Source organism: Microcaecilia unicolor, chromosome 4 (genome assembly GCF_901765095.1).
Source record: "Microcaecilia unicolor chromosome 4, aMicUni1.1, whole genome shotgun sequence".
NCBI lineage: Eukaryota > Metazoa > Chordata > Amphibia > Gymnophiona > Siphonopidae > Microcaecilia > Microcaecilia unicolor.
The window spans coordinates 202,441,623-202,466,109 of record NC_044034.1 but is presented as its reverse complement, the minus strand read 5'-3'; the positions used below and the strand labels follow the sequence as shown (position 1 = coordinate 202,466,109).

The following is a 24,487-nucleotide window of genomic DNA, read 5'->3' as shown; positions in this document are numbered from 1 at the left end:
ATTCAAGTGTTTCATTATGTCTGTTATGAATTGTTGGGGAGCAGATGTCATTAGGTTGTTTGGACATATGTCTAGTTTGCAGTGAGATTTGGCAAATCGTTTGAGCGTTTGGGAGATAATGTCCTCTGATATTGTCTCAAAGTTGGTCCAGGTTCTGTCTGCTGGGTGGATGCTAGGGTCTGGGTCTAGACAGTCAAGGAGTTCAGCATAGTCAATGGTACTGACAGGTATCTTAAGTCGTAATTGTATGATTTTCTTGTTGAAATATTTTGCGAGGCTGTCTGCTCCCGGTGTGTCTTTGTTGTTGGTTTTGACTGGTGTGGTATCTATTAGTTTATTCACGAGTTGGAAGAGTTTATGTGTGTCCTTATAGTTTGGTCCAATTTGTAATATAATCTTTTAGTTTGTCTTATGGTATATTTATATTTTCTTCGGAGTTGTTTCTAGGCTTTAAATGTGGTGTCGTCATTCATTTTGTTCCATGCACGTTCTAACCTTCTAACTTGTGTTTTAAGGTTTTTCAGCTCTTCATTAAACCATGGTATTGATTTCTTTCTGTGTGAGGATCTGGTTTGGGTTGGAGCAATGTTGTCTAGTATGGATCTGCATCTGTCGTCCCATTCTAAGAGGAATTGGATTGTATCTGTATTTGTTGACCATTCATTGTAGTATATCTGTTGCCAGAATATTACTGGGTCTATTTTTCCTCTCATGGTGTATGTTTTTTGTTCTTGTTTTTTCGGTGAATCTTTCGTTCGCCATTGTAGGGAGATGTTTGCTTTATAGTGGTCGGACCACGGTGCGGGTGTCCATTTTGTGTCTGTTAGTATAAGGTTTAAGTTGGGATTAAATTTGTGTGTGATAATGTCTATTGTGTGTCCTTTAATGTGAGTTTGCTGCTTGTTTGTTCTGTGAAGATCCCATAGTTGTAGGAACTCTTCACATTCTTGGGTGCTTGTTGAGTTGAGGTCTTCAAGGTGTAGGTTGATATCTCCTATTATGATAAGATTTGAGGTAGAGATACAAGTATTCGAGATAAAGTCCATGAAGTGTGTTTTGGCATCTTGCCAGTTGCCAGGTGGTCTGTAGAGCAGGACTGCGTTAAGGTGTTCCTGTAAGTTAGGGTGGTTAATTCTTATCGAGGCGATTTCCAGTTGTGGCAGAATGGAGTCGGCTGTGGTTGTAATGGTAAAATCAGATTTGTATATTATGGCTATCCCTCCTCCTCTTTTTTCCGTTTCTTGTCCAATGGGAATTTTATAACCTGGTGGGCATAAATCTATGATTATGGGGTCTTTGAGGTCGTGGATCCAGGTTTCAGTGATGATAGGAGGTCTAGATTGTCTGTGGTGATCCAATCTGTTAGAGTTTCTGTTTTAGTTACTACTGATCTGGCGTTACGTATCCCATTTGGATTGGTCAGTAAGGTTCAATTTGGGGCGAGGTTGTATTGATTTTATTATTTGCCTGTTTCCTGGTATCTGGTTCTGTTGTGTTCTTTCTTTTCCCTTTTGTTGGTTGTTTCCGAATGAATTTGTTTTTCCTTGTTGTTCTTTTGGGTTGGTGAGCTGTAGTTGGGTAGTTTTGTAGGGTTTTTGAGCTGTGGGAAGATTAGTGTTTATATTGGGAGTGGTCCATGGCGTGGTAAATTAGGGGGAGGAAGTAGATTATCATGAGCAATTTGTTGAAATTCATGTTAGCTGTGGTTGGTAATAGTTGGTGATGCCTGGTGATTATTAGTGAATGCATTTTCATGCAGTGGATTTCAGGTAGGCAGCTGTGGAAGATTAGTGTTTATATTGGGAGTGGTCCATGCGTGGTAAATTAGGGGGAGGAAGTAGATTATCATGAGCAATTTGTTGAAATTCATTGTTAGCTGTGGTTGGTAATAGTTGGTGATGCCTGGTGTTATTAGTGAATGAATTTTTGTGCAGTGGATTTCAGTCAGGCGGACCCAGGCCCATCCCCTCCTACCTGTTACACTTGTGGTGGTAAGTGTTGAGCCCTCCAACCCCCCCCCAAACCCACTGTACCCACATGTAGGTGCCCCCTTCACCCATAAGGGCTATGGTAATAGTGTAGAGTTATGGGGAGTGGGGTTTGGGGGGATTTGGGGGGCTCAGCACCCAAGGTAAGGGAGCTATGCACCTGGGAGCTATTTGTATATTTTTTAAACATTTTTAGAAGTGCCCCCTAGGGTGCCCGGTTGGTGTCCTGGCATGTCAGGGGGACCAGTGCACTACAAATGCTGGCTCCTCCCATGACCAAATGCCTTGAATTTAGCCGGGGTTGAGATGGCCGCTTTTAGTTTCCATTATCGCTGAAAAACAAAAGTGGCCATCTCAAACCCAGGGAACTCTGGCATTTGGCCAGGCCAAACCATATTATCGAAAGAAAAGATGGCCGGCCATCTTTTTCGATAATACGGTTCCGGCCAGCTGTTTGCGGCGCCACCACAATAGATCGCTGGCAATCTATTTCGCTGGTGCCATTCGAGTATTCCCCTCTTTATAACACATCTTAGTAAAAGAATCCCTTAGTTACTCTTCTTTGTTTTCTTTCAACATGGTATAATGTATCATCCAACAATGGATCTCACTCATTGTATTAGAATTCATTTGGCTTTTCCTTTTCTAGTTACCTATGGGAATTGTAATAGTTTTTTTTAAATAAAACTTGTACAAATTAGTTGGAAAAATATTTTTATTCAGAAAAATATGGAAATCACTTTCAACTATAACTAATTTACTCCCCCCCCCCCCCCCCCCCCCCGGTTTACTAAGCTGTGCAACAATGCCAAAACAGCCCATTCAAATTGAATGGGAGGTGTCGGTACTAGCACACAGCAGCCACTAGCATGGCTTAGTAAACAGGGGGAATAATTCACATTTCATCACAATAAAGTATGGGTATCTAAACCTATATCTAACTGATACTTATTCTATGGTCTGTTAATTAGTCAACAGATCTCCAGTGTTACCTGTTTTGCATCCCTAACCTGGCCTGGACTGCTAATATTGGCTGTCACATGTATTCCAAGGATATTGTAATGAAAATGAACTAATAACTCCCGTATGAAACCAAATTATGGGACCCTTTTACAGAAGGGCAGCAGGTGTGTCATCTTGGATGACATGTACACTTATTTCTTGTTTTTTCCAATCTCCCCTTCTATCCTTTGACAATGGAGTTCTGTCCCCTTCCTCCCCTCACTGTTTTGTCTTGTCTTAATGCTCACTATTAATCAAGAATTGTAAATCACCTAGATGGTCTGGCTGTGTGGTGGAATAGTAAAATCCCAATATTCTTGGAAACCTGGAAACTTGGGTAGCTCGGGCTTTGTGTATGGTGATTTGGCCCTACTGCTGAGCTTCTAAGGGAGCCCAGCGGAAATGCCAACTCCTGCCATGTACCAATTATGGTGCTAGAAAATATGTTTTAATTTTCTAGCACCTAGGGTATGCTCAGTGGTAATCAGGCAGTGCTGTGCAGTGCCCAGTTACCACTGGGCTACCACCGGAGCCCCTACCATCTCCTAATTAGGAGGCAGTAAGGGCTCCCCCAAGTAAATAGCCATGTAGCAAGTGTTTAACTTACTGCATCCATTTCCTTCCGTAAAAGAAAACAAGCCTTTTACCGGCAGCGGTAAAAGAGAGCCTCACGCCAATGCCACTGCAGGGCCCCTTTTACCACCTTTTGGTAAAAGGACCCCATAATAAACTTCAGCAAATTCATTTTGTAGATAGATCTAGAGCAGCAGTTCTAAACCTGTGTGTGTGTCACAAGCACCCAGGAGGTGTGCCGTGCAGCCAACCCATAGAGTGGCTTTTTTTCTGTTTGTATTTAATTCCCTGTTTTTTCTACTCTCCTGCCACAGAACCTGCACCTCTTCCTTCCCTTCTCATGAGTCCAGTGCCTCTTCCTCCCCTCCCCCCAAGTCTGTCACTTCCTTGACCTCACCAGTGCCGGCATCAGCATTGGCAACAGTTTGTCAGGGCTGACTCAAGTCCTTCCCTCTGCAGCATCCCACTTCTCTGACATAATTTCCTGTTTACACATGGGTGGGACATGGCAGAGGAAAAGACCAGGTCGGCTCAATTTGTTGTTGCTGCCGGCATGGATAAGAAATTGTGTTTTTGTGGATGGGGAGCACTGAGGGAGGATGAGGAAGAAGTAGACTCAAGGGGGGAGGAGATGGAATAAGGGTGCTCTGCACATAAATTTAGGTGCGATCATTTGCACCACATTTTCGTTGCAACAAACGGTAGTGCCTAAATTTATATGTGGCAACAAAAAATGAGCGGAAGCTGTCCAGAAAGACCAGACTGGAGCCACAGATATTGGAACAAAAGTCATTTATTACGACCCAACACGGTCCGTGTTTCGGCCAAAAAGGCCTTCCTCAGGGGTCTAAAACAAAGATACAACGTGTATAATATAACATAGTAAAAGCAATAAAAAAACATAGTCACATATTATATGTATAATGGTGGCTTTAAAATGACATTTTATATCTAAAATATGCATTTAAAGTGAAATCGCAAGTAAATTGTACCGATGGATTGTGAAATATGTGTGATACTATTCAAACAAAATATGTGATATAGAAGAGACACATAAAAATGGTGATCTTATAATGGCCATACATAATATACTGAACAATAAAATGTATTTAAAAATATGAAAATGTAGTGAATAACTAAAGATACATATAGAGATACAAACAACAAAATTGCAGGTCCAAATGGGTATCAAGGTAAGCATAAACGTATGTGAAGACCAACTTTTGCATAAGTGTTATTTAATATTTATCATACCTTCAGACTGGTTTATACTGGTATTCCTCCAAAAAGGATCTCACATAGAGTGAGATGATCTGGTCAGAAATATAAGAATATAAATAATATGGATGAAATTTTGATATGGATAAACAATTTAAAGTATACCCTTGAAACTGTATACAAGGGCTATTTAAAGGCTTATAAATATAAACATATACGGTGTCAGATAAGATTTAATTAAACTAAAAGTAAAATAAGATAAAATAAAATATGTATATACAAGAATATGGATAAAATTTTGATATGGATCGACAATTTTATTTTTATTTTATCTTATTTTACTTTTAGTTTTAATTAAATCTTATCTGATACCGTATATGTTTATATTTATAAGCCTTTAAATAGCCCTTGTATACAGTTTCAAGGGTATACTTTAAATTGTTTATCCATATCAAAATTTCATCCATATTATTTATATTCTTATATTTCTGACCAGATCATCTCACTCTATGTGAGATCCTTTTTGGAGGAATACCAGTATAAACCAGTCTGAAGGTATGATAAATATTAAATAACACTTATGCAAAAGTTGGTCTTCACATACGTTTATGCTTACCTTGATACCCATTTGGACCTGCAATTTTGTTGTTTGTATCTCTATATGTATCTTTAGTTACTCACTACATTTTCATATTTTTAAATACATTTTATTGTTCAGTATATTATGTATGGCCATTATAAGATCACCATTTTTATGTGTCTCTTCTATATCACATATTTTGTTTGAATAGTATCACACATATTTCACAATCCATCGGTACAATTTACTTGCGATTTCACTTTAAATGCATATTTAGATATAAAATGTCATTTTAAGCCACCATTATACTATAATATGTGACTCTATGTTTTTATATTGTTTTTACTATGTTATATTATACACGTTGTACTTTGTTTTAGACCCTGAGAAGGCCTTTTTGGCCGAAACACGGACCGTGTTGGGTCGTAATAAATGACTTTTGTTCCAATATCTGTGGCTCCAGTCTGGTCTTCTGGACAGCTTCCGCTCATTTTTGTTGTGACTTTGTCTTTTTGCGGGAGATTTTGGACTCTCTTTGTTGTTAAATTTATATGTGACCATCATGCTTAAGTGCTATTTTATAAACTGTGCCAAATTTTAGGTGCAGCTTGTAGAATACTGCTTAAGCAGGATTTTTTGGCATCAATATTTTAGGTGCCCTTTACTGAATCTAGCCCAAAACATGTAAATCCCCTTTTGAAAGATTGTCCTTTCCTAATAATAATGTCTGAGGCAATCCTAGTCAGTTGCTATAAGGATTACTAACTGGGAATGTGCCATGCTAACGTTGGAGTCAAAACCTGCAGTCAACCATTTTCAAATCTTGATCCTTGTATCTTACTGGTTAGCTTTACTTGGTGTGATGGATCTCAGCATGATTCATGCAATAAATTACAAGTCTGTAACAGATTTTCTGAATTTTTCTTCATACATCTTAATTTGCAATGATTGTGTACTGCAGTGTTCTAGTAACCATATTGATCCCTATCTAAAGAAGACATCTATGTGGTCTCAAAAGCTCATGAATGGTACAATCTCTGGATATTTCTCATGTTGGCACAGTAGCAGCAATCACAGGGACCTAAAGGTTTCCTCTGTTTTATGTGAGGCAAATGCTTAGGTTTGAATGGAGACAAAAAGTCCAGTGAGCTTTGACTTCTTGATTGTCTTTGGTATCCACCTAGTGGGGATCCAGTGGAAAACAACATGGAATTATATTAGAATAGGTTTTATCTCCCAGTGGATAAACTATATTTATGACTCAGTGGAAGAACTGTATTTATGGCTCAAATGGAATCACCCTGGATTTACCCTGCAAATCAAAGTAGAAACCGTCTTGTTACATTCCAGCATTATTATATGACCTGTTTTACAGTATTGCTTATATCCAGTAGTATAGAACCCATTAAGTCAGCATCAGCATGTTACTGTAAGATCAAGTGCACCAATGAGGTATCAATAAAGTAATAAAGACACGTCACCAGGCTGCTTAATTGTATGAGTTACTATATGTAAACATTAGGCATCAATATTTTAGGAGACGGCATTTTCGAAAGGGACATCCATGTTTTGATATGGACATCCTTGCAAAACATCCCGATCCAGGGGCGGGGAAACCCATATTTTCGAAACAAGATGGACGTCCACCTTTAGTTTTGAAAATACTGTCAGGGACGTCCAAATCCTTAAATTTGGTCGTCCCTAGATTTGGTCATCCCTAGACTTGGTCGTTTCTGATTTTCAGCAATAATGGAAACCAAGGACGTCCATGTCAGAAACAACCAAATGCAAGCCATTTGGTCATGGGAGGAGCCAGCATTTGTAGTGCACTGGTCCCCCTGACATGCCAGGACGCCAACCGTGCACCCTAGGGGGCACTGCAGTGGACTTCATAAATTGCTCCCAGGTACATAGCTCCCTTACCTTGTGTACAGAGCCCCCCAACCCCCCCCCAAACCCACAACCCACAACTGTACACCACTACCATATCCCTTACGGGTGAAGAGGGGCACCTAGATGTGGGTACAGTGGGTTTGTGGTGGGTTTTGAAGAGCTCGCTGTTTCCTCCACAAATGTAACAGGTGGGGGGAGGTATGGCCCTGGGTCAGCCTGCCTGAAGTGCACTGCACCCACTAAAACTGCTCCCAGGACCTGCATACTGCTGTCATGGACCTGAGTATGACATCTGAGGCTGGAAATCAATATTTTTAAAGATATTTTTTGAGGGTGGGAGGGGGTTAGTGACCACTGGGGGAGTAAGGGGAGGTGATCCCCGATTCTATCTGGGGGTCATCTCGTCATTTCGGGCACCTTTTTGTGCCTTGGTCGTAAGAAAAACACGACCAGGTAAAGTAGTCCAAGTGTTCATCAGGGACGTCCTTGTTTCTTTTGATTATGGGTCAAGGACATCCAAGTGTTAAGCATGCCTAAGTCCCGCCTTCACTACACCTCCGACATGCCCCCTTGAACTTTGGCCGTCCCTGCGATGGAAAGCAGTTGGGGACGTCCAAAATCGGCTTTCAATTATGCCGATTTGGACAATCCTGGGAGAAGGATATCCATCTTCCAGTTTATGTTGAAAGATGGGCGTCCTTCTCTTTCGAAAATGAGCCCGACAGGGTCACTAGTGAAAACAATAAAAAGAAAATGTGGTGGCAGAGAAGAAGCTGGAAACTTCAGGCCAGTAAGCCTCATTTCAGTTATCAGAAAAGTAATGGAAGTGATGCTAAAGGAAAGGATAGTGAATTTCCTGGAATCCAATAAGTTACAAGATCCATGAAGCATGGTTTTACAAATCTGATTGAATTCTTTGATTGGGTGACCAGAGAGTTAGATCGTCTACTAGATGAAACCTACTTAGATTTTAGCAAAGCCTTTGACACGGTTCCTCATAGGAAGATCTTAAGTAAATTTGACAGGCTTAAGTTAGAACCCAAAGTGGTGAACTGGATTAGGAACTGGTTAACAAATGTCAGAGGGTGGTGGTTAATGGAATTCACTTGAAGGACAGAAAGGTGAGTAGTAGAATTCTGAAGGATAGGTGCTGGGGCCAATTCTGTTCAATATATTTGTGAGTGACATTGCCAAAGGATTAGAAGCTAAGGTTTGCCTTTTTGAGGATGATGCTAAGATTTGTTGGCACCCCAGAGGGAGTAGAAAATATGAAAAAGGATCTGCAAAAGTTAGAAGAATGGTCTAATCTTTGGCAATTGAAATTCAATGCAAAGAAGTGCAGAGTGATGAACTTAGGAAGTAGAAATCCATTGTTCTGGGAGGTGAGAGATTGATATGCACACATAGGGACAGAGACCTTGGGGTAATAGTATCTGAGAATCTTAAGGCAACAAAACAGTGTGACAAGGTGGTAGCCATAGCCAGAAGGATGCTAGGCTGTATAGAGAGAGACATAACCAGCAGAAGAAAGGATGTGTTGATGCACCTGTGCATGCCATTGGTGAGGTCCCACTTGGAGTATTGTGCTCAGTTTTGGAGGCAGTATCTTGCTAAGGATATAAAAGGACTTGAAGGTTCAGAGGAAAGTGACATAAATGGTATGGGGCTTGCGCCAAAAGACATATGAGAAGAGACTGGAAGACCCTAGAGGAGAGGAGGGACAGGGGATATATGATACAGATGTTTAAATACTTGAAAGGTATTAATATAGAAAGAAAAATTTCCCAGAGAAGGGAAAACGGTATAACTAGAGGGAATGAATTGAGGTTGCAGGGTGGTAGACTTAGGAGTAATGTCAGGAAATTATTTTTCATGGAGAGGGTGGTTGATGCCAGGAATACCCTCCTAAGGAAGGTGGTCGAGAAAAAAATGATGACAGAATTCAAAAAGGTGTGGGGTGAACACAGAGGATCTCTAATTTGCTGAAAACTATTTCAATAAAGATTTACATTGAAAAAAAAAAGAAAATGAATGGCATAAAAAACCCGAAAACTTAAATGGTTGCATGTGTGTTTGCATGCCGAGTGGTGCTTTAGATAGCGACTCTGGCTGTGAAGAACTAAGGCCGGTGCTGGGCAAGTTTGTACAGTCTAGGACCCATATATGGCATCCTGGTTTAGGATGGACTGGAAAGGGCATTGACAATCTCCAGAAATTTGGAACGTAAGGATAGTGCTGGGCAGATTTGTATGGTCTGTGTCCCACAATTGCAAGACAGATTTGAATGGGCTGGAATGGGCTTTGATGGCAACTAAGGACAAGGCTGGGCAGACTTCAATGGTCTATGCTAAAGAGAGACAATGATCAAGTATTTTATATCACATTCATTGTTGGTTTAATCATGACATGATAATGAGTGTGACTATTGGGCAGACTGGATAGACCATTCAGGTCTTTATCTGCCATAGTTTTCTATGTTACTATGGGTGATTTTGCAAAGTCTGAGATGCATTAATTATAGCAATTTATGAAAGAGAAATATTTTACCTTCACAGGAACTCAACCACCATTATGTTAAAGCAATCTTTATTTGAGCCATAATTTTAACTTTCAGGAAGCATTACATAGTTATATGGTTACATATACTGCGTACTTATTCGATGTATTAAGCCTCCCACTGTTTCCTCTAGGACCTCACTGTTGCATTACATATGTTTCTATGTTTTATTCACTGGAATTTGAAACATACTGTGGGATTGGAAGGTAGTTAGGAAACAGACTGTCTTAGGCCAATAACATCTATTGATGTTGCAGGTGAGCTTCTAAACAAATCACAATATTAATAGGAGGTGCTAAGTTGTGGAATGCACTTCCTGAGTGTTTGTGAAGAATTACTTACAGTTCCATAAGCTACTTAAGGCATATTTGTTTCAACAAGCTTTTTATATTGAAGGTGTTTGTCAGACTTGTGAGTTCTTGTGCCAAGTGGAGCACTGCTGAGCGCAATGATACGCCCCCGTACTCTGCTTGGCGGCTGAGAACCCTGAGATTCACCTGCAGTGACCGCCATTCCCTGGAGGTTGAGCCTCCAGGTGTGGGCGGGCGGCCGGCAGGACTTGTGCAGGAAGCTGAGAGGGTTGCTGAGGAACCAGCCGGAGGGGAACGGAAGGGAACAGTCCTGGTACAAGCAATGTTCAACAGGCAGGCAGCAGGCAAAAGAGTAATCCAGGTACAAGCAATGGTCAACATGCAGGCAGCAGGCGAGAGAGTAATCCAGGTACAAGCAACATTTTTTGTTTTTTTTTTGTCAAGGAACGAATTTATTTTTTATTATTATTTTATTTATTCATTTTATATTACATTTATGTCCAATACATAAATGGGAAAGAAAAGAGAAAATATCAATTAAAACAAACATTAAGGAAAAATTTCATCTTTGTTAGTCCACATTATTGTCCACAATTGGGGGATCCAAGATCAGGAAAACAATCTCAAAGAAAATAAGAAAAACATGGAATGGCTAATCTTACAATTCATATTTTCTGAGGGAGGAAGGTTAATCGGTAATTGCAGCCGGTACAGTGGTAACTTAAAGGAAGTTGCTGCAGAGGGTTCTTCATCTGTTCTTTTAACTCCACAAACTCTTGTAATTTCCTGGGTTCAACAAATAAGTAATCAGGAAATAAAACACTTACAAGGGAATCGCTCTAGGAAGGTCCCACCTAGGGCAATGATTCTTGGCTTAAAAGCCAAGAGTTCATACCTCCTAGTCTGCGATTCCCTTGATATGTCAGGAAATATATTTATCTTTGAACCCAAAAAAACTATCAGCCATATGTCGGAAATACAATTTCAAAACATTGTTCCTATCTAAATCAAAGGCAAAAGTCACTAATAATATAACTCTATATACAGGGTATTTTAGGAAAATTTATCTTTCTCAAGTTATTTTTCCTTAATTGGGTCTCCAGAAGTTCCAATTTTTTACAAGAAACATAAATTGTCCTTCATTACCAGATTAACTGATTTTCATAGAGAAACCATTTCTGAAATCAAAATCTTTATTTTTTATCTTGGACTTCCACTTTGTTAGATAAGTATTGATATAATCACATATTTATTCCTAAAAAAATTTTGACATCTGAAGAAGAGAGTTATTCACACTCTGCAGCACTTCCCATAGTGCGTCCATTGTGACATTGTTTGGCTTCACCAGGTCCAATTTCTCCACAGAAACTGTTCCAGATATCTTCGGGGGGAAGAGCTCACTCTCCAATCCCCCAGTTGGTTTATTATCCGGAGTCAATGCTGCGCCAGGACCTCCTTGGATCGCGTGAAAATCCTAACCCACTTCGGGCTTTTCCACTGTCGACCTCCATAGCGAAGCGTTACTTACTGTTTCCAGGTCTTGGAGAGGTCATGCCAACAGGGGGACTCAAAGTCACTCCCTCTCCACTGAGATTCGGCAATAAAGCCTTGCTGTTCCCCGAAGCAGGAACCGATATCCCCGACGTTATGGCCCCGAATCTCTCCAAAGTAGACTGAGAAGTGGTGGGAACCCCAGCCGTGTTCGAGGAGGGCAACACCACGGCTTTGCCTTTCTTCTTCCCCATTCTCTCGGGAGCGCGTCTACTTCTTCAGGTATTCTGGTGTAAAACGGGCAGGGCCGTGCTAACCCGGTAAGCGAGGTAAGCATGGCAGGGGGGCGCTTCCCTCTGAGGGGCGCCGCTGCACCATGCTCACCTCGCTCGCCCTCCCGCAACATCCCTTTTCTTTTTTTTTCTTTTTAAATTTACCTCCGTGGTGGCGGTTCCGGCAGCACAGCGTCAGGGAAGGAGGCGGCGCTCCCGACGTCTCTAGCCTTCCCTTCGCTGTGTTCCGCCTTCTTCTGATGTCAAGGATGACGTCAGAAGAAGGCGGAACACAGCGAAGGGAAGGCTAGACATCGGGAGCGCCGCCTCCTTCCCTGATGCTGCGCTGCCGGAATCGCCACGGAGGTAAATTTAAAAAGAAAAAAAAAAGAAAAGGGATGTTGGGGGAAGAGAAGAGGGTGGGCAGTTGAACAATGGGAGCGGGAGGGCAGGGGAGAAACGACAGCATGGATGCGAAGGGGGGGGCATGGATGCGAAGGGGGGGGGGGAAGAAGAGGGCAGGCCAGGCTGGGACATGGGAGAGAGAGGAGCATGGATGCGAGGGGGGGTCATGGAAGGGAGAGAGGGGAATTGCTGGAAAAGGATGAATGGAGGGGGCAGGGGACAGAGGAGCATGGATGGGCATGGATTGGGAGGGCAGGGCTCAGGGAGAGAGGGGAATTGCTGGAAAGGGATGAATGGAGGGGGCAGGGGACAGAGGAGCATGGGTGGCAATGGATTGGGAGGGCAGGGCTCAGGGAGAGAGGGGAATTGCTGGATAGGGATGAATGGAAGGGACAGATGGGCATGTATGGATATGGATTGCAGGGCAGGGCTCAGGGAGAGAGGGGAATTGCTGGAAAGGGATGAATGGAGGGGGCAGGTGACAGAGGAGCATGGATGGGCATGGATTGGGAGGGCAGGGCTCAGGGAGAGAGGGGAATTGCTGGAAAGGGATGAATGGAGGGGGCAGGGGACAGAGGAGCATGGATGGGCATGGATTGGGAGGGCAGGGCTCAGGGAGAGAGGAGAAATTGCTGGACATAGAGGGGAGGGAAGAGAGATAAAGGAGATGAAATGAGGGAAAAGGAAGAGAGGAGAAAAACTGCACATGGATGAAGAAAATAGGCAGAAGCTGAGGACCAGAAATGAAGAAGAAAGGAGGAAAGGAAGAAATAAATGGAAAGGAAGCCCTGGAAACGGAGTTAAGAGGACAGATAGCAGCAGAATCAGATACTGGGCCAGCATGATCAGAAAAAGAAAGTCACCAGACAACAAAGGTAGAAAAAAAATCATTTTATTTTCATTTTAGTGTTTGGAATATGTCCACTTTGAGAATTTACATCTGCTATCTTATTTTGCAATGTATAGCAATTTCTTTCTAAGAATATTGCTGACAATTCCTGTCAGTGTGGTGAGCGATCATTTTCACGGGGGGGGGGGGGCGCCACCGCCACCTGATAATCTGCAGGGGGGGGCGCCAACTGATAGGCTGCAGGGGGGCGCCAGAGACCCTAGGCACGGCCCTGAAAACGGGAACTCAACTAACGTACATCCTCCCTCGACACCATCTTGGATCCTCCAGTTTGGGACACTCTTTGTCTGGTTTCTCCTCAGAGGCCTGTCTGATATGGGTAACCCTTCAGCATAGCCCTCTGAGTCATTGAAACACGGAAGCCCCTCCACCACTTACAAGGTGGTGTCCCTTCGGAGGGGCAGGTACAAGCAACGTTCAACAGGCAGGCAGCAGGCAAAAGAGTAATCCAGGTACAAGCAATGGTCAACATGCAGGCAGGAGGCGAGAGAGTAATCCAGGTACAAGCAATGTTCAACAGGCAGGCAGCAGGCAAAAGAGTAGTCCAGGCACAAGCAAAATCAGCAACAAGGGACCAGCAGAAGAAGCAGACTACAGAGTAGAAGCTGAAGCCCAAAAGCAGAGAAAGATTTCCCAGAAATAGTGCTGGAATCAGTCTGTAACAAGAAACAGCTGGGAGGAAGAGCTGCCATGGGTTGAAGGGATACCAGAGGACACCCAATAGGAGAGGCAGAGAAAGAGCAAGGGAGAGTCCATAGGTAGCCAGGGTATAGGGCCAGGACACACACAGCCAATCCGCAGAGCTGAGAAGCGGGGCAGAGAACCCAGCATGCTGAGTGTGCCCAGCCAGCGTCGGTCAGAAGAGAAGAGGCGCGCTGACTGAGAGAGAAAGCAGCATGCGAGAGGATGCTGATTGGGTGTGCATGCGTGCATGCACGCCCATTGGCGAACAGGTGGAAGCAGCGTCGCAGAAGGGAACCCCGGCGTCAAAGAATGGCGGAGGACAGTGCCCCAGGAGCGCCATCACCTGCAAGGTGAGGGACGTGACAGTGTTAGACCATTTATGAAGTCATAACACAAAGAAACATCTAATATGGCACAATATTTTTTGTTGTTTTTAATGGCTTTGTTATGCTTTATTATTTGTTTTATGGAATTGTTTTATATTTTTATTATAAAAATTGTAAACCACCTAGTATCATGGTTAGTGTGGTATAGAAACTGTGGAAATAAATAAATAGGTCATAATAGAAATGTTGATTTTTTTAAATATGGTAGTGGCTATTTGTTAAATGTAAGGTATTTCTCACACTAGTCTCTAATGAAGGAAATAGGAGTTGATAACAGCTGTGCAGAACTTTGGAGATCAAATGGAAACCAGTCTGGTTGGAGGTTCAATAAAAATTCAGGATTGTTTCCAGATGATCTCAAACAATTAATTGAAATTTCCCATGTTTATCTGGGTAATGTTTGAGATTCAGGTTTTTTTTTTAATTGTGGATGCACAAATCCATGTGGATCAGACATATGTATCTGCTTGAACTCACACCACCCACCCCTCAATCAAACTCCATACCCTGATCAAATTCCTTCTACCCCCAATCACACTACCCACCCCCAATCAAACTCCCTCTGCCTCATTGATCATGTCCCTCACCCCCTGATCAAATTCTCCCACCCCAGACACCCTGATCAACCTTCCCACCCCTGATCAAAGTCCCCACACTCCATCAATCAAACTTCCCCACCCCTCCGATCACACACCCCTATCTCTGATCAAGTACCACCCACCTCTGATCAACTACCCACCTCCTGATCACATTACGTACCCCTCGATCAGTCTCCCCCACCCCGATCACACCATCCACTAACTGATTAAACTCTCCCCACCCCTCAATCCCACTATCCACCCCATCAAACTCTCCCCATCCCCAATCCCACTACCCACCCCCAATAAATTATTTGTTATTTGCTACATTTGTACCCCACATTTTCCCACCTATTTGCAGGCTCAAATAAAACTCAACCCCCCCCCCCCCCCACCCCAAAGGATCTCAACCTCATCTGGAGACTACTGGCTCTGTACCATATGGTCCTGTTGTACCAGCCCTGTTGGTGCCATCTACAAAATGGCAACCCTAGAGGTAGTCTTGTGCTACAGTGGCGTAGCTACGTGGGGCCTGAGGGGGCCTGGGCCCCCGTAGATTTGACCCTGGCCCCCCTGACGACGATCCCCTTGAACCCTCTCCCGCCACCAACCCTCCCCCGTCGCCATTGCCGCCGCCCGCCCCGCTGCCGCATCAGATACCTCGTTTGCTGCAGCTGAAGAGAGTCTTCTTTAGTTCAGCGCCGGAGTAGCGCCTTCGTTCAAGGAAGTTCCTGCTGTGATCAGCTGTTTCTGACGCCTTACGTCCTGCAATATCATTTACATACAGAAAAAATCCGTGTGAATTATATGTGTCCAGTTAACCAACATTAAGCCATATCATATGGACCACTATTGAATTCACAACCAAATGTTGTGCAAACCGTTTGAAGCACCGTCTTGGTGCTTGTCCCATCTTGTTCAAACTGCTAATGGAGCCACTGAACCATTAGCTTGATGGTGTGTAATTAATATTCAACCGCAACGCTGCTCCATAAATGCGCATCCACGTTATCCTGTGGCGTTCATAATAACCAACTTATAGGTACTGGGTGAGCGGTGTTTCACATCAAGTTCATCTCAAAACCACGGAGATGGACTTGATGTGAAACATCGCTCACCCAGTACCTATAAGTTGGTTATTATGAACGCCACAGGATAATGTGGTGGTGCATTTATGGAGCAGTGTTGCGGTTGAATATTAATTATACACCATCAAGCTAATGGTTCAGTGGCTCCATTAGCAGTTTGAACAAGACGGGACAAGCACCAAGACGCTGCATCAAACGGTTTGCACAACATTTGGTTGTGAATTCAATAGTGGTCCATATGATATGGCTTAATGTTGGTTAACTGGACACATATAATTCACACAGATTTTTTCTGTATGTAAATGATATTGCCAAGTGTGTTTTTTGCTGTATTATATGATTTAAGTTGTATTTCAATTATAAGGTACAGAGGGTGATTGGTGAATGAATGTGGAAGAGTGATTGGTTGATTAGTTTAATGATGTCGAGTGCTGTTTAAAGGCACAGACGATGCAATAAAAGCATTTTGATATATATAAATATGTTGGAGTCTTGTGTTAGTGGAAGAGTAAATATTTGACTCTGGCTTATCTATTTTCCCCCATTTTTTGTGGTAAAAGAAACCATGCCACAGATGGAATATATTATTATTTATTATGTAAAGAAAAAAATATATATAAACAGTACTGAAGCAAAATGCCAAGCAAAATACAAAAATAACTTGCTATAAAAATAGATTATCACCAAAATAGATAATACAACATGATTATCCTAATGAACTAACTAAAGGAGTGATTACACAACCCAGTACAATCCTGAAATCCTAATAATTCTTATAAGAACTTATTACACGTCTTATGCAAAATACAGTGATCAGCTGAATGCACAGACCAGAAGTCCTGACGTAAACCTATCTGTCTCAGACAAACTAAGGATTAATTATCCCCATGACCATAGGAATATATCCTATTATCTCACCTTGCCGTCTGTCACAGACTCCCAATGGTAGAGAAGCGGAGTTCCTCAAAGTCTCGAAATGAAAACCTCAGCGAGCCTCCCAGTCCAAGAATAAGGTCCGAGAGTTGAATTCTGGATGCAAATGGTACAGTCTTAGATAAGGCCTGATGTTGTAGCTGAGCAGGCCTGCAAATTATACACAGAAATGATCAGTGAAGCTTGTCATCATTTTTTTCTTTTGCTCCAGCATACTGGAATTTATTCATATAATGCTTTCAAAAACTTCAGTTTTTTCCTGTCACACTAAGGGACTAATTTTTGAAACAGAAAAATGTTCAAAAAGTGGCACAAAGTGGCAGAAGAATGTTTTTTTCCCTGCCAAAACATCCAAATCACTATTTTCAAAAAACATCTTTTAAGATGGTTTTCTATGCAGTTTGTATGCAGTGCACCCACTTCTCAAGGGGGCATGTTGGTGGTGGGACAAAACTTGGACCTTTTTTTCTGTAATGGAACAAAGCAAAAATGTCCAGGGCTAAAAGTTAGATGTTTTGGTCTAGACCTGTTTCAATCACGCCTTAGATCACAAAAGGGTGCCCTAAATGACCAGATGACCACAGGCAGGACCCTCTTTACTCCTCCAGTGGTCACTGATCCCCTCCCTCCCCCCAAAGATGTGAAAGAATCAGTACATACCAGCCTCTAGCTTCAGATGTTATGGCCAATCCTATTAGAGCAGCATGCAGATCCCTGGAGTAGCCTAGTAGTCCGTACAGTGGACTGTGGAGAAGGGGATCCAGGATCATATCCCACTCTAACTGGTACACTTGTGCTGGAAAGTGTGAGCCCTCCAAAACCAACCAAAAACCCACTGTACCTATATTTAGGTGACACCTGCAGATAAAAGGACTATTGTAGTGGTGTATAGTTGGGTACAATAGGTTTTTGATGTGTTTTGGAGGAGTCACCATGCAATATAAGGGAATAACTGTGAGACCTGGGTCCTTTAATATGAAGTTCACGGCAGTGCCCCCTAGAATACCCCACTGCTCTGATGGGATGTCTGTGTGGCCAGTCTACTAAGAATGTAGGCCCCCTCAGACATCTCATTGGCTTGTTTTTGTACGTTTTTCACTTGGACTTTTTTTTTTTTAATGGTCACCAAAGAAAAACACACTGAGCACAAAACATCTAAAAATGTCTAGGAAATGGCCATTTTTGAAGCAACAAGGTAGACATAATGAGCACAAAAACATCTTGCCAATGGACATTTTCAGAGGGGGAAGAGTAAGGGGGTATCTTACAGTCATCCCCCCCCCCCCCATGACTCAGATGACCATTTCTCAGCTGGCTGGGTGATTGGTACAGCAGTGATGCAAAAGGGTGTGGCCCTCACTGCCAAGTCTGCCAAGGGAGAGGCATCTTAGCTTGAGGCAACACTCAGCCCTGAGTGCTGGAACCCCCCTCCTTGACCATGGCTTCAGGTTTCAGCTAAGAGTGGGCTCCCGAGAAAAGATGGAGAAAAGATGGCTGAGAGGAGATATGATAGAAGTCTATAAAATAATGAGCAGAGTGGAACGGGTAGATGTGAATAGTTTGTTTATGCTTTCAAAAAATACTAGGACTAGGGGGCATGGGATGAAGCTACAAAGTAGTAAATTTAAAACCAATCAGAGAAAATATTTCTTCACTCAACTTGTAATTAAACTCTGGAATTCGTTGCCAGATTAGCTTAGCGGGGTTTAAAAAAGGTTTGGACGGCTTCCTAAAGGAAGCCATTATTAAAATGACTTGGGAAAAATCCACTGCTTATTTCTTGGATAAGCAGCATAAAATGTACTGTACTTTTTTGGGATCTTGCCAGGTATTTGTGACCTGGATTGGCCACTGTTGGAAACAGGATGCTGGGCTTGATGGATCTTTGGTCTGTCCCAGTGTGGCAATACTTATGTACTTATGTAGGAGTCTCTAGACCCAGGAAATGCTTTGAGTTCCCTGCCAGGTCAGCAACAGCTTGAGGAGAGAGTTGGATTGCAGCAAGACAGGACAGAAGCTGTGGTGGGGTAGGTGTTTCTCACTCTAGCCCTATTAGAATCCCTAAGAACCAGTTTCTCTTGAAGTTGGTTACACCTTCTTTGATCGCTCTGAATGTGATAATGGACTCCTCTGGTTGCTGGCAAAGTTAATACTATGGAAGGGACATTAGGATGGCTTGAAGACCGTTTTAACACCATTGAGGGGAATGTTTCAGACCATACTAAATATTTCAAATATAGAAGAGATCCCAATAAAGATAACCTTTAATTATTTTGGACCATCAGAAGGCGGGCTTTTCCAATTTCTCCTATGCATGTAATTGTGAACACACATAAGGCCCTGTTTACTAATTTATTTATTTATTTATTTTGTAGCATTTATACCCCGCTCTTTCCCGCTCGATAGCAGGTTCAGTGCGGCTTACAATGTATTGGTACAAGGTATCACAGAGATAATACAATGTATGGGTACAATGTATCATAGAGGCAACACAGTGTATGTGTGAAAAGTATCACAAAGATAACACAATTGTATAGAGAAGGATAAGAAGAGGAGATGTGGGTGGAATAGAAGTGGGGGAAGGATTGAGGTATTGTTAATGTAAGTGGTGGATAGGCTGGTGAATTAAGTTGGGTCATTTGGATAGGCTTGTTTGAAGAGGTATGTTTTCAGCAGTTTTCGGAAGGGTAGATGTTCGTTGGTTGTACGGATGTATCTTAGTATGATGTTCCAGAGTTGGCTGCCAATTATGGAGAAGTTGGATGCATAGTAGGTCTTGTATTTGAGACCTTTGAAATTTGGTAGGTGAAGATTGAGATATGTTCGAGAAGAGGCATGATAGCGTTTAACACGTGCTAACTGTGCAGATGCCCATAATATTCTTATGGGCATCTACATGGTTAGCACACGCTAAAAACAGTCCATATTTTAAAAAATATTTACACATTTTTAAATTTTTAAAAGTATGGACCAATTAGGATAAATGGTATGGTAGTCTATGTGTGTTCACAATTACATGCATAGGAGAAATTGAAAAAGCACATCTTCTGCTGGTTCAAAATATTTAAAGGTATCTTTATTGGGATTTCTTCTATATTTGGATTTTTTGGGACCCTTTTGAATTTATCTGACCACGTGAGGAGTTTCAGACCACATTAATACATTATCTGAATTGAATCAACAGTTTACATCTTTTCAAGGAACCAAACCAGTGTTAATTAAAGTCATTGCATCACTGCACAATAGACTAGAGATCTTGGTAAAATAAGATGAGTATCTTGAATTTAAGGGTAATGAACGTTCCACGGTTCCCCTCCATATCTCTGAGTTATTTAAAAGGTTACTCAATGAAAATTTAGGACTACCAAAGAGAACTATTCCATCCTTTCAAAAAATTATGTATTTGCCTTTTAGGCGTAAGAAGGACAATCAAGGTGGACAAGATGTACAGGATGAGGTTTTTCCTGATAGCCTTAACTGTCAAATTTTCTGGAGACATTTATGACAGACAAACAGGACAGAACTACTTTGCTAGTATCTTTAGTGCTTCCATCTGATAAGGACTCTATTATGAGACTTTACTTCTGTCATCAGCAACTTACATTTTTGGGTGATTGTGCATGGCTTTTTCCTGATGTCTCTAAGCACATTCAGGGTACGCATACAATTTTTGTTCAATATACGTCGAATTTTCTTGCACTTTCCTGATAAATGTTTAATAAGAATGGAAGTTTTTTTGGGATCTGAATCAGTTAACAGTCTTCTGCTATTTAGAAAAATACTTTTACAAAAAGGAGATGACCGTGCAGTAAGTTAAACGCTGCGCGGTCATTTCCTGGGGCACTGCCTGATTAACACTGAGCAACCCCCTGCACTAGAAAATACAAATGTATTTTCTAGTGCCCTAATTGTTGCACGCCAGAACCTGCACCTACCACCAGCCTTCTGAGCAAGCCTGGCAGCAAGGCTGATTTGGCACACAACAGTACAGCTACCGCCACTTCGTAAAAGGGCCCCATAGTGTAGTCCATTTATAGAAATGTGTCTAGCACATCATGACTTGTACTGGACACAGAAGATGTCTTAACACATCAAGAAAAGTAATTGAATGAGTGCAGGTTTAGAATGTATGAGCAGTAAAGTGATTTATGTTGCTCAGAACTTTTAAATTTGTTGTAATTGGGTTGTTTGTGGAACAATAGCAGCATCCTGTGGACAGTGATGTGAATCTCAGATGTGGTGTTTACATTTAACCCTGGAAGGGCCCTCTGATGACCAGAAGGGAAGGTACAGTATGAATAAACTTCTTTTGTTTGGTCCAATAAGATATATCATAACCTCCAAAGTTATCCATACATGAAACATAAGAATTTCTGTTTGAAGGCATCCCTCACTCTGAAGTGGGTGTTGCTGTACTTTTATTTCATTTCATTTTAGGGGTCCTTTTACTAAAGTGCGCTGAAATGTAGGATTAACACTTTCTAACATGGGACGTTCCTGTGCACTAAACCCAGACTAACATAGCACTTTTTTTGGGACTTTTTATTCTTTTTTATTTGTGGGTCATGCACTAATGTTCACATTATCATGCAGAACCTGCAGAGAGTTAATGTGAAAGCACTTACCATCTCCTATTTAGAAGGCACTAAGTTCTCCCCTGTTAACCAGTTAGCACACACTAATCATAACACGCTAGTTGATAGCTAGTTAGCTCTTCCACGTCCATGACATACCCCTCCAAAAAAACATGGTGCAAATGTCCCCGTCTAAATGTATGCACTGAACCCCCTGTGATCATCTCAGTACTATATAGAGTTGTGAATCATGACTGAATTCAGTCACCTATATCATGTTGATTTAAATACTCCTGAAGTTGATTCGCCACTGCAGCGTCAATGACTTTGGTCAAGGTGGGAAGGTTGCTATTGGGCGATTATTGTTTGAAACATCTAAATTTTCTCATTTAAGTAAGGGGTTCAGGATGACATTCCCCAATTCTTCTTCAAAAAGCCCCTCAGCTAAAAGATAATTTATCAACTGTGTAAGCCATGACAATAGTTGAGGTGGCATGTGTTTTAATAATTCTGCAGCACACAGACATAAATAGCAGTTATTCTTGGCGAATTTATGTATCATTTTACCTACAGCCTCCTCCTCAATCTTTTAAAAGGAGTCCCTTCTGGTTTTCCTATATCCACAATGTAATGTAAGACAAGAAGTTTCAGATCTCATAGCTAGTAGTAACCTACAGAAGAGTTTTGCTATTTTGTCTTTGAAAGCATCAGCAAATTATTGAGCATACATCCATTGAGGATTATGATAATCTAACGGGTGTATTAACGAATTCACAATTTTAATTTTTTTTAATAGGATTGTTATTATTGCTGATCTGTTTCACGAAGAAACTTTTTTAATACTGTTTAATTTACTCTTTATAATTTTGTATATGTAATCTGTATTTTATATTAGTAGAATTTAACCAGTATCATAAAAACCATCAATGTAATTCCTTTTACTTTCACTGTGCAATCAATAAAATGAAAACAGAAGGCATACTTTTACACACAATTGTTTTTTTGTAGCCCTCTTTACTTTAGAAAAGGATCTTTGCCAGCAAGCGCTAGGTTCACACTTGTCCCCTAAATAAAGTGCCTCCAACACCCCCAACGCCACTGTACCAATCGACGTGCTACCGCGTGATCGCCTGCTCTGCCCTCATAAGCAAATACTCTCATTGGTCACGCCCCCTAGCAGGAGTCCCCTTTACAATTGCAGCAAAATAGTCCTCTGTTGTTTTCACTGACTCCGCCCCAAATGTGAGCGCCGCTATCTATCAATGGCCACGCTCCATGATACAGCCTGGCTGCCTCGGAGAGATCGGCCCTCCAAACTGTTATCTCTATAGCCCCGCCCACTCCACCTCATCAGTGACAGTCAAGGACTCCACGTTCGGCCCTGATTCCACGTCGTCCGCCTTCGCGCGTCGAGGTCGAACTCCTCTCCGTGAGGGAAATGGGGGCGGGGTGAGTGCCGTGACATCATTGGCGCGGTTAGTATAGTCTTCGGTTGCTGCTGAGTAACCGTTTATCGGTTCAGCTTTATCGCCGTTTCCAGCAATGAGCCGGAACGATAGGAGAGGTAGCCTTCCAGTCAAGAGGGGAGCCCTGGAGGAGCATCCCAATGGAGCTCTGCAAGCAGGCGAGCCTCGGAGCCGGTTGAAGCAGGTCCTGCGGGAGGACGGGCTCTGGAGGGCGACCGTTTCAGAGGTCTACGACGATGGCACCAATACCTATTTCTGGTAAGGTGGTGGTGACGGGGCGGGCGGGTTGTTCTATGGGAGGTTTAATAAAACAGGCGAAAGGAGAGGAGTTTGTTGTTTTCTGGGAACCAAATGTAGTATGTTCTCTAGCTACTTTGTGTGTGAATGAGTATTTCCCCAATTGATTAAATCTTGATTTCTTTGTTTATCCTTCTTTTGCCAGCGACAAAATTCTTGGACTTGTAAATATGTTCTTCAGAATAGCCTGTGAAAGTTACTTACCTGAATGCAACCTGCTGATTCATGTTTCAGAGCTTTAGAGGACGTTCTGCATTCTAATGTTTAACTAAGAATTGTAAGCCAGCGCTCCAGGCATTAGTGACTGCATTTGACTTAATTCACTTCACTTGTTACTGCTGTAAATTACAGTTAAGGGAGGTGTTTTATTTTGGGTAGCACCGACTTCGTGAACAGTGTGTAACGTGTATGTGTAAACTGTGCAGCTTCTAACTGCAAGACAAACTCCCCAGCACGATAGTAAAACTTGGAGGGACCTGAAAATAGAAGGGAAGGGTTTGGGGGGGAGGAGGACCATAAGGCTGAAGGCTTGCCTAGGGTGCTCAATAGTTGCACTAGCCCTGGTTGCAGTGTAAATATCATTCAAAGAACCACAAAAGCATGAGCTTATCAAAATGTTGTGTGTGTTTGCATCACATAGGTCTGCCGATAATAAAACAACTTTTTACACAAAAAAACTCAAGTTATAATGTACTATATTTATAGACATAAATCAGCAGCAGGTTAGGTTCAAGTCCCAGTAAGGTGGGTGGGATTCTCCACTCAGACTAGCCCACTGTGTAGGGTTTTTTTTCCCTGTATGTGCCTTTAAAGTTGTTCCAGAATTTACATATCTTCTGAATGTGCAAAGATATTGCTGTACCCAGCAATCATGTGTTCTGTGAGTTTATACACTGTATTTAACTTTACATTTTTTTTTAAAGTGAGACAACAGAACGAAAACGGGAAGCAAGGAAGTTAAGTCTCTAAATATCTACCTTATTTTAAAGTGGAGCAGGTGTAGTACCTGTATGAGTGTTGTTACTTTTTAAATGATTTTTTTGTGTTTGGAGGCTTTCTTATCTAAAGTGGATAATTAAGTGTAATAGTGGTACAGCTAATGTTGTGCAACATAGAAACTTATTGATTTTAGTGCATTTCACACCTTCCAAGTTTATTTTAGGCTTTGTATACCGCTCATGGGAAATACATTGAAGCATTTCATACCTTCCAAGTTTATTTTAGGCTTGATATCCTGCTCATGGGAAATACATTGGAACAGTTCACAATACAAATTCAGTA

At 41.9% G+C, this 24,487-nt stretch overlaps 2 protein-coding genes across 2 annotated transcripts in view; one reads left to right on the top strand and one right to left on the bottom strand.

Annotated features, from left to right (window-relative positions):
* Nucleotides 1–24,487, bottom strand: part of SYT12 (synaptotagmin 12) — a 421,655-nt gene that overhangs the window by 277,880 nt on the left and 119,288 nt on the right. The window lies entirely within an intron of this gene.
* PTDSS2 (phosphatidylserine synthase 2) overlaps nt 22,777–24,487 on the top strand; it is a 322,237-nt gene continuing 320,526 nt past the window's right edge. Inside the window, exon 1 of the mRNA XM_030201130.1 lies at nt 22,777–23,167. Coding sequence (XP_030056990.1) covers nt 22,986–23,167 — 182 coding nt within the window. The 5' untranslated portion in view covers nt 22,777–22,985. The remainder of the gene's footprint in view (nt 23,168–24,487) is intronic.